General features: G+C 52.0%; 4 protein-coding genes across 4 annotated transcripts; 1 reads left to right on the top strand and 3 right to left on the bottom strand.

Moving 5' to 3' along the window:
• Window positions 1-205: 205 nt before the first annotated feature.
• Window positions 206-1,860, bottom strand: AYO21_10243 (hypothetical protein; the record flags this gene model as incomplete). The annotated part of the gene is made up of 3 exons (XM_022660165.1): window positions 206-653; window positions 707-1,754; window positions 1,812-1,860. The coding sequence occupies 3 exons, from the start codon at window positions 1,858-1,860 to the stop codon at window positions 206-208; spliced, it is 1,545 nt and encodes a 514-aa protein (XP_022507519.1).
• A 2,358-nt stretch (window positions 1,861-4,218) lies between these two features.
• Window positions 4,219-7,291, top strand: AYO21_10242 (hypothetical protein; the record flags this gene model as incomplete). The annotated part of the gene is made up of 4 exons (XM_022660164.1): window positions 4,219-4,289; window positions 4,387-4,456; window positions 4,525-5,843; window positions 5,896-7,291. 4 exons carry the CDS (start codon window positions 4,219-4,221, stop codon window positions 7,289-7,291), a joined length of 2,856 nt encoding a protein of 951 aa, XP_022507518.1.
• Window positions 7,292-8,643: 1,352 nt separating this feature from the next.
• AYO21_10241 (hypothetical protein) lies at window positions 8,644-9,202 on the bottom strand (the record flags this gene model as incomplete). Its single annotated transcript, XM_022660163.1, has 2 exons — window positions 8,644-8,808; window positions 8,873-9,202. 2 exons carry the CDS (start codon window positions 9,200-9,202, stop codon window positions 8,644-8,646), a joined length of 495 nt encoding a protein of 164 aa, XP_022507517.1.
• A 770-nt stretch (window positions 9,203-9,972) lies between these two features.
• Window positions 9,973-11,254, bottom strand: AYO21_10240 (hypothetical protein; the record flags this gene model as incomplete). The annotated part of the gene is made up of 3 exons (XM_022660162.1): window positions 9,973-10,138; window positions 10,185-11,037; window positions 11,107-11,254. 3 exons carry the CDS (start codon window positions 11,252-11,254, stop codon window positions 9,973-9,975), a joined length of 1,167 nt encoding a protein of 388 aa, XP_022507516.1.
• Window positions 11,255-12,064: the final 810 nt, after the last annotated feature.

The following is a 12,064-nucleotide window of genomic DNA, read 5'->3' as shown; positions in this document are numbered from 1 at the left end:
TTTGGGATCACTTCTCCGCCGTCGGGTGGACGAGCACAATAATGAGGAGAACGTTGATGTCTGGTAAATGGCACCCTGTCCAGAAAGTAGCGGCGTCGGCTCGAAGGGTCGTGTGTAGATATTTTTGATCAGTGCTGGGTGTGAATGGTCCGACATCCGCAGAGGTTGAATCCTTCGAAGAGTATGCTTTACCCACAAGGTCGACTCACTTCGGAAACCATTCAAACGAAGGCAGAAGGTGTGCTCTAAGCCCATCTTCCCGTTCCGTATGCCACTTTTCCCGCCATTCGTGCTCGCGTGATTTGGCTTCTTCAAACGCGCGCAAACAGTCATCGGGAAGCTCTTCGAGGATGTCCATTGGGATTGACGAGAGGGTACCCCCTTCCTCAGTGGTACCAGGCGTCCCATACCAGGACTCCGGCGCCGATTCGAGACATAGATCATGAATCCGGAAATTTCGTCCATATACAGGGTCGAGGTGAGGTAAACGCCCTGCTTTCTCCTGATCTTGGGTAGCCTCTCGATCATCGACCATTTCCCATCGTGCATGCGTGGGTTGCATATGGGCTGGGTACTGCATGACATTGGTGTGTATGTCGTAGAGACCGTGAATATTTTCCAGTCGGTTCGCCGTCAATTGCGCGTTGAATCGGCTATGCACATGAGTCAGTTCAGGTGTCCGCCCATCTGATAGTCAGCTTCTTACCTGGCTTCCCTTGCATGTTCCAACATCCAGTTATCGCTCGTTACCATAATCTTTCGCCTCTTGGCCTCTTGCGCTTTCGCGAGAGGAAGAGGCACACTGGGCGCGTTCGTGTGGTAGACTGCGCTGGCACCATGCCACGCCACATATTGATTCCGATTGTAAGGCTCTCCAGGGGGCGGCAGGCGATCTTCCGGGACAGCTATCTCACCCTCGACATCACCACGTTCCCGTGCTTTCTTAGTCTCGTAGTCGTCTATAATCTTTCTGCCTCCGATGATGATCCTGGCTCCAAACTCTCGAAACACAGACCGAGCCGTTACCACTCCGATGGCACGGCCTTTGTAAGAGTGAGGGATCAAATCTCTTTCAATGAGATCCCGCTTTTCATCGTCGTCAATGATGATCTTGTAGAGGTGCCTGTGTTTCTGGAAGAACAGATAGGAGTCGCGAAAACCAATACAACGCGCCGGCTCTGTTGATAGCATGTAGAGTCTGTCGTCTCTGCCGAGAATTGTAAACGTTCGCACCCGATATTCCCTACCGCCCAGCAAACGCCCATTCTTATCTACCTTCTGCTCGCCTTCCGAGTCCTCAGGTAGTAGAACTTCGTCATTGACAATTTCCATCGGATTTCCGTCATCGTCAAGAGGAGCTTGCTGTGGCCGGGACCCTCCCGCCCGGTATTTAGCCCATCGCCCACCCCTGTGACCCCGGAAACCTCCTCTACGTTTTGGGGTGGCTGTTTCAGAAGCCGCATCGTTATCTCCATCGTCTGACGCTGTCGCAACACGATGCTTTGGGGGCCTGCCGAGTCTGCCTCCTCGACGCCCACGGGGTAAGGGGGGTCGACCGCGGCGAGGAGTCGCGGACCGAGACGGCTGCTCTGACTCTCGTGATGGAGTTGGAGCTTCCTCTGCATCGTTCATCCCATCTTCTTCATCTTCATTCTCTGCGTCTTCGTCATCGTCTTGTGGTGTAGGCGCCTCCACCGGTGTAGCATCTGGCATCTCTTCGTCCTCGTTGTCGGATATGTTAGGGATAGGAGTACCTTCGCTCAAAGTTAGCAGATGTGATTCAGTTTGAAAGATGTATCAAAAAGGCTTACGCATCGAGGCTTGAGCCGCTTGAGCCGCCAGACGTGGGCGCCGAGCCATTGTGTCGACAAGCCCCCAATTGAAATGTAGTAGTCTTTTATCTTGAAGAATCTCCGTCTTGCGACTTCACACCTTGCAAACAAGCGGCGAAAGCGCGCGCCACGCGAATGAACCAATAATCTTGGCGTGGTACGGCGGGCTATAAAGTCACTTGGGGAATCTACGGTCGACTGCTCGTGCACTTTGCGCCAATATTCGACCAGACATGCCAACCAAATATGCTAAGCATTCCAAAGCAATGAATTCTCGTGATAAAGATGAAGAGTTTGTCTCAAAGCCCCTCTATTCCTACCTACTAGGTCGCTCTCAAATCAATACGAGATGAAAATGTCAGTCGCAGGAGTACAAGGCATCCCAACCCCAAAACCTAGTCATCATTCAGGCCTTTTGCTTGCATTCAGCCTTATCACCAAAGTGCAAAGCACCCTACCAAGCTAGGTAGTTACACAACATCTTGCCAGTGTCTTCGATTTACTATTCCTCAACAGCTGGTCATCTGCACAGCCGGCCCCGGCCAAGCCGTGCATAGAATCGCCGACTCATCGGAGAACATCGTTCGCACTCATTATTGGACGGGTATCGCTCTCGTCCGGCACGCTACCCTAGAAAAAAGGATTTTTGACCTGTTCGACCTTCGCGAAGAGATGGAAAGAACTCATGTGTTCGAACATGAGGATGTCTTCTTCATCCAGGTCAGACACGCCTTGCGCAGATATTCTACGAACAAGATTTTTTCCTCTGTCATGAGTGGGTCGAATACCTACAAAGTAGACATCCCGTGAAGTTATGGAGATGTGCGATATCATGTAGCCTGCGTAGACGAGATAGCCGAGCGAGAGTCACTGGCACCACTGGCACCTTCAGAGGCCATATGACATGGCGGGGCCTCCGAGATTTTGCATGTGCTGAGTGCTGAGGTGCTTGGTTGAACAGGGATTTTTGGGACACTTGCAGCTGACCAAGAGACGCAGATTCCACATGCAAATCAATCTCGATCTCAGGCTACTATTCTTACCTATGAGTTGCACCAACCTCGAGCCTTGAGCAACGAATTCTCCTTCCAAGAACGAAGTAGAGGGACTTTCCTCCACTGCCACTTGTGCTCGGCCCAAGGCAGATAATAACATGAGGAGGCCCCGAAGAGGAATGAGGGTTAAACTTTCCAAGGCCATGCGGAAGTCAATCCCTTCTTCGCATCTCCCCATGTGCATGGATGACGTCGTCGCCGCTTCCCTCTCTTCATTAGTATTTTCTCGATCCATCCGTCCACCGCCATTCAGTCATGGGTGCTAGGCAAAGGCGCGTTATCTAAGTCGCTGTGTCCTGGTACTTGTATGTTTGTGTCGTAAGCCCTTGCTAGTTTTGTTGAGCACAGCCTGGTCCTGAGTGGCACATGGTGTACTATGAATTGGTAGGTTTCTGGTGGTGCCCGCCCAGTGCAAAATTCCCACAGCTGGAAAAGGACTCACCGATAATCGAATAATAATGAGGATGACGGATCGTCTGCTGTAACTTGACGCTTAGGTTGCCCGTCGCTCAGCGTCAGGGACCCCGGAACTTGTCCTGGATCTTGACCCCCCAAGCCCCCATAGGCGGCACCAGGAGGTGTAGCCACTCGACCACAACATGACTCTTGTACCTAGCATGGACCTTTAGAGCCTCTGGCAGCCTCTATTATTTGACTTTGGATGTTGCCATCAGTTCCCAGTTCTTAAAATCCCTTCTTCTTCTCTACTTTATTGAGCTTCTTTCGCCGGGCTACCCAAACGACCTCGTTCTGCACATAGTTTTGCCATCATACCACTTTCCGCTATCCCGCCCTCACCCCATTTTGTGGTTGCCCTTCCCACGTCAATCCCCCCCCAAAAACCTTAGAGGCTTCGCCTCCCAGAGGAGGACCTGGGCCCGCCTACTTTTTCTCCAAGTCACACTTTTTTGACCTCTCGCTCTGCAACTCGATTATATCACCCACCAGTGCTCCCCCGTCTTGACGAGCTTGCCGTCGTTATCTTTGACCCTCACCACCAAATCGCCACCTCAGAGCCCAAATTTTTCACTCGAGTTTCATGTTTCAGTGAAGGTCCGGATGGCCACTATTCTGAGTTAAGACGATATCGCGAACGAGCTCCGAGAAAGCCCTACAATCCTTGTCGACCGATCTCCCGATTTTCTCCAAATTCTGCATCTCTTCCGTCACTGCCTCTTCGAGCCTGCGGTCCGGGAATCTCAGGAACCAAAATACCCCCTCCCTGCACGGGTGAGCGCGGCGACACTTAGCCCGCAAACTTCGTAAAATAAGAGTTGTGCTCGGATTTTTGAAAGAGGAGGAAAACCAGAGCGAGAGAGGAGGCCGCCAACATGGCGCAGACTGGAGTCAACCCAAATGCAGCAGCTGCAGCAGATCTGTTGAGACAAGCCGTGGCTCAAAAGTATGTCCCGATCTTTTCCTTTGAGCCATCAAGTTTCGTGTCGGGAAAGAGCTGCGTATGGCTGGCCATGTGGATGGCGGGGTTGATTCTACCCCAGCCTCGGTTTTGAGGAGATCCAAACCAACTGGGCACTTTGTCACCCTGGCCTTCTAAAGACTTATGACCTTGTGAGTCAGGTCTCCAGGCTCATGGGTCATTGGGGAAGAGATATATGGTGTGTCCGATCAAAGAGCAGGATCCAGAGGCAGATACCATGTTCCGCCCCGTCGGGTTGGGCTCCGGCTATGCTGCACCTGCAAGCTCGTCGTCATCGAAGAATTCTCTGTTTGAACGTGCAAACCCTCTGAGCCTTCTAGCTAACCTTCCGCATAGTAGTGCGAGACATGAAAACCGAGAAGACTTTCACGATCAGATTGGATCGAATTCACCTACACCGTCTGGTGTAGAGACGCCGCGTCCAGATCTCCACGACAAACGGCTGCCGGGTATAATACACGGTTATTTTGGCCAGGTGGGTAGAGATCCTTCTCAGCATGCACCGTCACGGGCATCTCAAGCTGCCGCGAACCCTGAACATGAATCCGAACAACCTAAAACAGAAAGTCAGAGCAGGCGAGGTTCGTCGGCTTCGCTGGGCTCTATGGTGATTGTGGAACGAGAACAAGCTTCCATTCCAACACCACCACCAGAAGAGCTACATGATGAGTCTGCACCACCCGTCACGGACGAGGGCCCTTCTCAGTTACCACCTACGCCAATCTCATCTGCCGCTTCCGTGGTGCATAGAGATGGCGAAGTGGCAGAGAATGGCGGGTCCCTACTGGATGGTGGCATATCCTCCATCACGCAGGCCTTGAGGAATTTTGTACTCCCCAAGTCTGTATCAAGCGTGAAGGATCGCCGCCACCAATCCTTACCCGTCTCAGGTGTTACTAAAAGCACCGTTGCAGCCGCACATATTTCAAACCCTGCATCATCCACGAATTCTTCGAGACCACAGAGCCCCAAGTCTCCTTCTCCAAGTCATGCTAAGCTACCATCGTCTGCAATTTCAAAAGGGTCAGATGAGCTAACTTCCAACGTGGCCGATGTGCCGCGTGAAAAGAGCACCCCTCCTCATACCCCTCGAGCCCTGTCCCAAGAAGATCATCGACGGGCTGATACTCGGTCGCCACTTTCGAGCACGAGTACCACCGTCAGTGAAGGAAATTCCCAAGTCGAGAAACGTTCTCCAGTCAAAGATGAAATACCCAACAGTACGCCACGGGGCAAACTTTCCATCAAGATTGCCGAGGGTCGGGACTTGAAGCCGTCATTCGATCCCTATGTAGTCTGTCAATTTGAATGGAATGAATATGTCTCCAAAGGACCCAGACATGACAAGATGGATGTTGACGTCGACGACCTGAAAGGCCCGGTTGGTCAGTTACAGTCAGTTCGGAGAACCGACAGTGACATGGGGAAGCCAATGGCTATTCCCATGAGAAGTCGCCAGAGCAGCACAAACGGAGATGGCAGAGTCACTGACCCCCAGTGGGACCACGAGGCCATCTTGTAAGTGAATCGGGACACACCTCAATCTACTTTTCAACTAACTGCTTTCCAGCGACGTCGTGAGCGACCAGTCGGAATTGGATGTGACCGTCTATGATCGTCACGCAGAAACATTCCTGGGCCATATTAGATTGTGCCTAAAGCTGACAGAACAAAATCCTACACTGGAAGGTTTCTTCAAACTGGAACCTCGAACCCCAGATGATCACGATATCACAGGCGAGGTTCACATCAGGATGCACTTCTCTCCGGTCGAAAAGAAACATGTCGGCCCAAATGATTTTCAGATTCTCAAGCTGATCGGGAAGGGCACCTTTGGGCAAGTTTATCAAGTCCGGAAGAAGGACACTGGCCGTATTTACGCTATGAAAGTCCTGTCAAAAAAGGTCATTATTCAGAAGAAGGAGATTCAGCACACGATTGGAGAACGAAACATACTGGTGCGGACGGCAACCACGGAGTCTCCCTTTATCGTGGGTCTCAAATTCTCGTTCCAGACCCCGACCGATCTTTATTTGGTTACCGACTTCATGTCGGGGGGCGAGTTATTCTGGCATCTCCAAAAGGAAGGTCGATTCAAAGAAGACCGCGCCAAATTCTATATCGCCGAGCTTATCCTTGCTCTCAAGCATCTCCATCAATCCGACATTGTCTACCGAGATCTCAAGCCCGAGAATATCCTTCTTGACGCGAATGGCCATATTGCTCTGTGTGACTTTGGTCTCTCCAAGGCCAACTTGGCACAGGACGACACTACCAATACCTTCTGCGGAACAACCGAGTATCTCGCTCCGGAGGTGTTGCTTGACGAGCAGGGCTACACTAAGATGGTGGACTTTTGGTCTCTCGGTGTCCTGGTGTTTGAAATGTGCTGTGGATGGAGCCCATTCTATGCCGAAGACACCCAGCAAATGTACAAAAACATTGCATTCGGTAAGGTGCGGTTCCCGAGAGACGCTTTGAGCACCGAGGGTCGAAACTTTGTCAAGGGACTGCTGAACCGCAATCCTAAGCACCGACTTGGTGCCCATGGAGATGCGGAGGAGCTGATGCAGCATCCCTTCTTTGCGGACATTGACTGGGATGCGCTTGGCAAGAAAAATCTCGTGCCTCCGTTCAAGCCCAAATTGACGTCGATCGCTGATACTTCCAACTTTGATCCCGAATTCACCAACGCTCTCAATACCTCATCGTCTCTGAATGCTCGGGCGGCCGCCTTGGCTGCTGGCGCCGCACCAGCATCGACGCCATTATCGCCCACGATGCAGAATGCCTTCCAAGGGTTCACCTTTGTGGATGAAAGCACCATGGAACAACAATTTGGTGGGGCACGAGATGCCGAAGACCATCGGGTCGATGACAATTTCCTCGCTCGGACGAGAACGCTTGAGCATCGAATGAGCGGTGTACAGAAGACGGGTGAGGACGGCTTCTTTTTCGAGGAATGAAGATCTGAGAAGCTATTTGACGCCTATGCCCTTGTTGGATACCTGAGCCCGTGGCGCAATCCCCACAGGCGCAGGCTTCCTAATGTGGCTCTCTAATCCCACGTACACGGCAGCTTGTCGGACCCATTGATAATACCCAGAGGACGAAAAGGACCCCCAAAAGCCACCATACGTTCATAATGATTTTTCTGTGCATAGCGTTGCTCATGCTGGAGCATACCTTGAAGTGGGGTTTGGCGCAGCATGCTCGATTGCATAACCCACAAAACAAAAAGCAAAACTGTTCTAATTTTTTTTACCCTTGGTCGTCATGTGTTTCCACGCGCTACGTTTTAACGACTCGGGAATTGATAGGGCTATCATGATCTGGCGAGACGAGACAAAGATGAAAAGGCAAAGGGATCAAGCAATTGTCAATCCCGAATGAACGAACCCAGTTCCAATTTGACATGGGTGGGCGGCGGCCCTGGATGGATGGTTGGGTGGATGGATGGTATATGGTTTGCAGCTGGGGGGCATGGATGTATGTAGGAGCCGAGCTGGAAAAGAAAATATTATCTACAAAAGAAAAACCAAAACGAGACAGTCACATGGACCCTACACCTGGACCTGGACCTGGTCGATCAAGAAGACCTGGAAAAGCGTTCGGCTCGAGAGAGACACGGTGATGAGTAAAGCAAGCATGCAAAACAAGCAGATTGACACTGTACATCAAAACCCCCGTTGAATCAATCTTGGAGTGTTCCTTCAGCCTCTTCCAGCCTTCAAAAAAAAAAATTTTCTTACCCGGTTTGCTCTCTGTTTTTTCTTCTTTTTGTTTTGGGAGGGGGGCTTGGTCATCCTCATCCTCCGCTCATAACTCCTCTTTGACTGACCTGGTCTGGCCCGATCTGACTGAAGTCATATGTATACAATATCGAGTGAGCCATGAACCGTGGTGCCAATATGAAACTACGAGTATTCTCGGTAGGTAGGTGTAGGTGTATAGGTGTATAGGTACGTATGTACAACTGTATGTATGAATCGAGTAACCTCGGAGAATCATGCTCGATGTATCCTCACAGCTGGGATCGATGGGATCTGTGGGATCTATGGTCGAGATGAGATGAGATGAGACCCTTCTACCACTGCGGTATTCATTTCCCCTTTTCTTCTTTCTTTTTTTCCTCGTCAAAGAATTCTCTGGTCCTGTTCCGATGCTTTTACCCTTCTCTCTCCTACCCGTCGTGGTTTATCGTTGTTGGAAAAAAAAATGGAACAGAAAAAGAGGAGAGAGGGAAAAAAAAGAGTGGTTGTTGTGGGGTGGTCTTGTTTCTGTCTGTCTCTGTCTTTGTCTCTCCAGTTCTCTCGCTCTAGCTCTCGCTCCCACTTTGATAGCTAGCCAGCTCAATACCACGTTCCACGTTCCACGGCTTACCGGTGCCTGTTGACTGGTGACTGGTGACTTGCTCAGGTTCGGTCGTGAGCGAGACCCCTCCCATGCTCGGAGGCGGCGGCGCCTGTACCTGTACCTGTACCTGTAGAGGAAGTAGAAGAGGTCGACTCTGGCGGCACGACCGTGCCCCGCTGCTCAGTACCCACTGGCGGCTTGCCCGTCTTCGCTGCCAAGCGAGCATCCTCTTCGCCCATCTTTGCAAAACCCTTGTCGGCCATGTGTTTCTGACCCAACACGGTCCCCGTGGCCGCTTGGAGCGAGCCCGTCACCCCGTGCACAGCGCCCTTGATGTCGCCGAGGATCTTGTGCGTGGAGGGCGCGTGCGGTGCGGTCGATGGGTCTGAAGAGCTGGTATATGTCGCGCTGGGGTTGTGTCGATGGGGGGAGTGCACGGAGGAATCATGCGTTGGGCCGTGTTGGTGAGACGAGTGTGCGTGGTGATCGGGGTGGTTATGGTGGTGATTATGAGAGGACATGATTTCCAACCTGTCTTTTCTGACCGAGTGTGCGGGATCTGTGTCAGTCTCGATGAGGTTGGTAGTTGTGTTGGTGGATGTGCTGTGAGGTATACTGGTAAAGGTTTGCTCTCGGGGGTCTTTTGTGTATATTCAACCGTCTGTGATCAGGGAGCAGTGACAAGGGAGTTGGAAGAGGTTGCTTCCATAAGCCTCACTTCAGCCTGGCATCTATTCACCTCGGCGAGTCCCTCGTTTCTCACAAAGGTATTCAGTGAATGGAAGTGTCGATGACGTAGGTCTCACGTCACAACTTTGGATCCAAGCACGTGCAGGCATTTCGCTTGGTGCTGGGCATAAACCAATGAGAATCGAGGCAGGCTTGTTTGCCCGATTTGCCTGATTTGTCTGATGCGTGTTCCATCTTCGACGCCAAAAGCTCGCGCCAGATACACCCGGGTGTAGTCCCCAGTTCTTGTATTCTCCTGGATTGAAGCCGCTTCATGTGTTCTGTAGTGCAGACAGGTTGTCGGTCTGGAAACCCAGGCAATGTGACTTCCCTGACCAAGCAATGCTCTGCCAGGTCCATGGATGGCGAAATGCGGCATCTCCCCTATCGAGGCGGTCGTCTCTGTCATCGATGAATGAACCACGCATCATTCCACGGGTATATCGAGGCTGATAAATGGCAGACACTACCTCCGTCCCACAATCAGGTCGACTGTCATCGGCGGACATTCGACAGACGGGGTTCATTGTGCAATACCTCCCTTGCCAGAAGATGTCTCATTTCAAGAGACCTCTACAGCAGAGTCGCTGTCGGTGCGATTGCCATTGGCAGAGGAAACCCTCCCAGGGGCCGAGACCTGAACTGCAGCAGCCTCGGGTACTGGGGAAACTCTCAGAGTACCATGCTCGAGCTGCTGGGCAAGCTGGCGCTCATACCATTCATTAGATCTGGAGCCAAATCAGCTGTGTTCCAAGACGTTGGGCAATCACTCACTGTTGGAGAAGGACCTCCCCGCTCTCCCTCGAATGCATCTTTTTGAGGTGTTGCTTGAAGTTATCCAGTCGAGGCCATTCCTTCTGCGGCCTTGAACAGTCTCTCCCGAAGCACTTGTAGGACTTTAATTTCCTGTTGTTGATCCTGTGGATGACAAAGAGATGTCTGTCCAGGTCGTTGCGGGTGGCAAAGCCCTTCCACTTCTGCGGGCAGCCCTGGATTGGGCATTTGTGGTCGCGGTTGTGGCGCGCAAGGTGTTTTCTTGTGATTCGTACGTCAGCAGTGGTCTTTCGAGTGCTATAAGAGCGGGGTGGATGTGTATACTTAAGGTCTGAGCGGCTTTTTGCACGGTAGCCGCAATCGCCACATTCGAGGTCTATCAGACTGCTCAGTCTTCCGATGCTCGTGCGCCCGTCTCTTGCATCGGCGAGCAGCACTGTTGCCGCAGCATGTGGCAGTCTCTCCTCGAGCGAAGCCGTATGATGGACGTTCTGTGATTGTCCCAGAGCCATGGTGTTGCCATTTTGTGGAGACAATTCTGAGATGTTGGTATGAGCATCGTCTTTGGAAGGGTTCTGTTCACCAGCAGCGAGGCCGCTGTCCTGTGGACTATAAGAGGGGGGCTGCTTTCTCCCAACAGGAGGATCGCTGGCGTGGACATGTCCCTGGAGATCCTGATGGAGGATGTCACGTATTGTAGGGAGAATCGGTTGGCGCACAGCATCCTTGGCCGGCGGCGCAACAGTGGAAGCCGATCGTCTCCTGATGGTGGATGTTTGGCCGATCAGGTCAGACCATGCAAAATCGAGGACACGGCCCTTGACCACTATGAGGCGCTCGAAGACACAGCCATCTGGCACAGAGCACTGCAAGCAGGACGCCGAGCCCTGCTCTACGTGACATCTACTGCCCGCCCGCATACAGGAGAGGCAGCGAGCATCTCCCACCAGCTCTGTGACTGTGGCCGGCCTGGAGATCTCGATGGTCGAATCGTCGTCTGAGCCCGCGTCAGGCTCTGCTGCTGCTGCCAGTGGAGTTGGAACGAACTTGTTATCGATTGAGGTTGGCATTAAGTGGGTTTCCGATATGATTACCGAGTTAGTTAGTATTTAGAATCCCCGTGTCAGATGCCAAAAGTACTTTGTAGGTCAGTCCTTTCGTGGGCGGTGGGTTTTCTAAAAACAAGGCGGACAAAAGTGTGGCACCCAGCCTGGATGCTGAATTGATTGGGCTGCGTCTTTTTGGGGGCCGAAATTAGGTACCCAACTTGCCACAGGCACTTCACTGGCGTGACTGGGCGTCGTGGGCATCTGGTTGCCTGTCGCCAACACTTGTACCCGGAACTTCTACCTGTTACTCGGTGCTTCTGCCTGTGACAAGGGGGTTTTTTTTTCTCGGGGTTTTTGATTGGTTGCCTTGCCGTGACAGCCTTGTCTAGCTTACTACTTTTAGGGGCATGTGATTCGCCGGACTTGGTCTACGGTAGTGCATTTGAGCTCGATATGTATGTATCAAGCCACACCACCATCTAGACATCTTTCCCCTTCTGATCCAGATATACACACGACGATACAGATCACCTAATGTAATCCCAGTAACCCGACCACCATTACCAGAGTCGAACTTCAAAAGATAACCAACCTCTAAAACTCTTGACAACTCACACACAATCAAAACGAACAACCATGCCCACCATGTCCGGCCGCGCCAGGCCGATTGAAAAGTTCGCCGCCGCCGCCGCAAAGTGTTCTGTCGAGGTATGTGTGTGTCCTCTCCCGTTTTTGTTTCGGAGATCCCCAGAGCATCGCATTTCGGCTGTCTTGTTCATGGTGGCTGACGCCGTCTCTTTTCAGGCTTCTGCGTACGGGAAATGTATCTTG

Source organism: Fonsecaea monophora, assembly GCF_001642475.1.
Source record: "Fonsecaea monophora strain CBS 269.37 chromosome Unknown Scaff114, whole genome shotgun sequence".
NCBI lineage: Eukaryota > Fungi > Ascomycota > Eurotiomycetes > Chaetothyriales > Herpotrichiellaceae > Fonsecaea > Fonsecaea monophora.
This window is presented reverse-complemented; position numbering and strand designations above follow the sequence as displayed.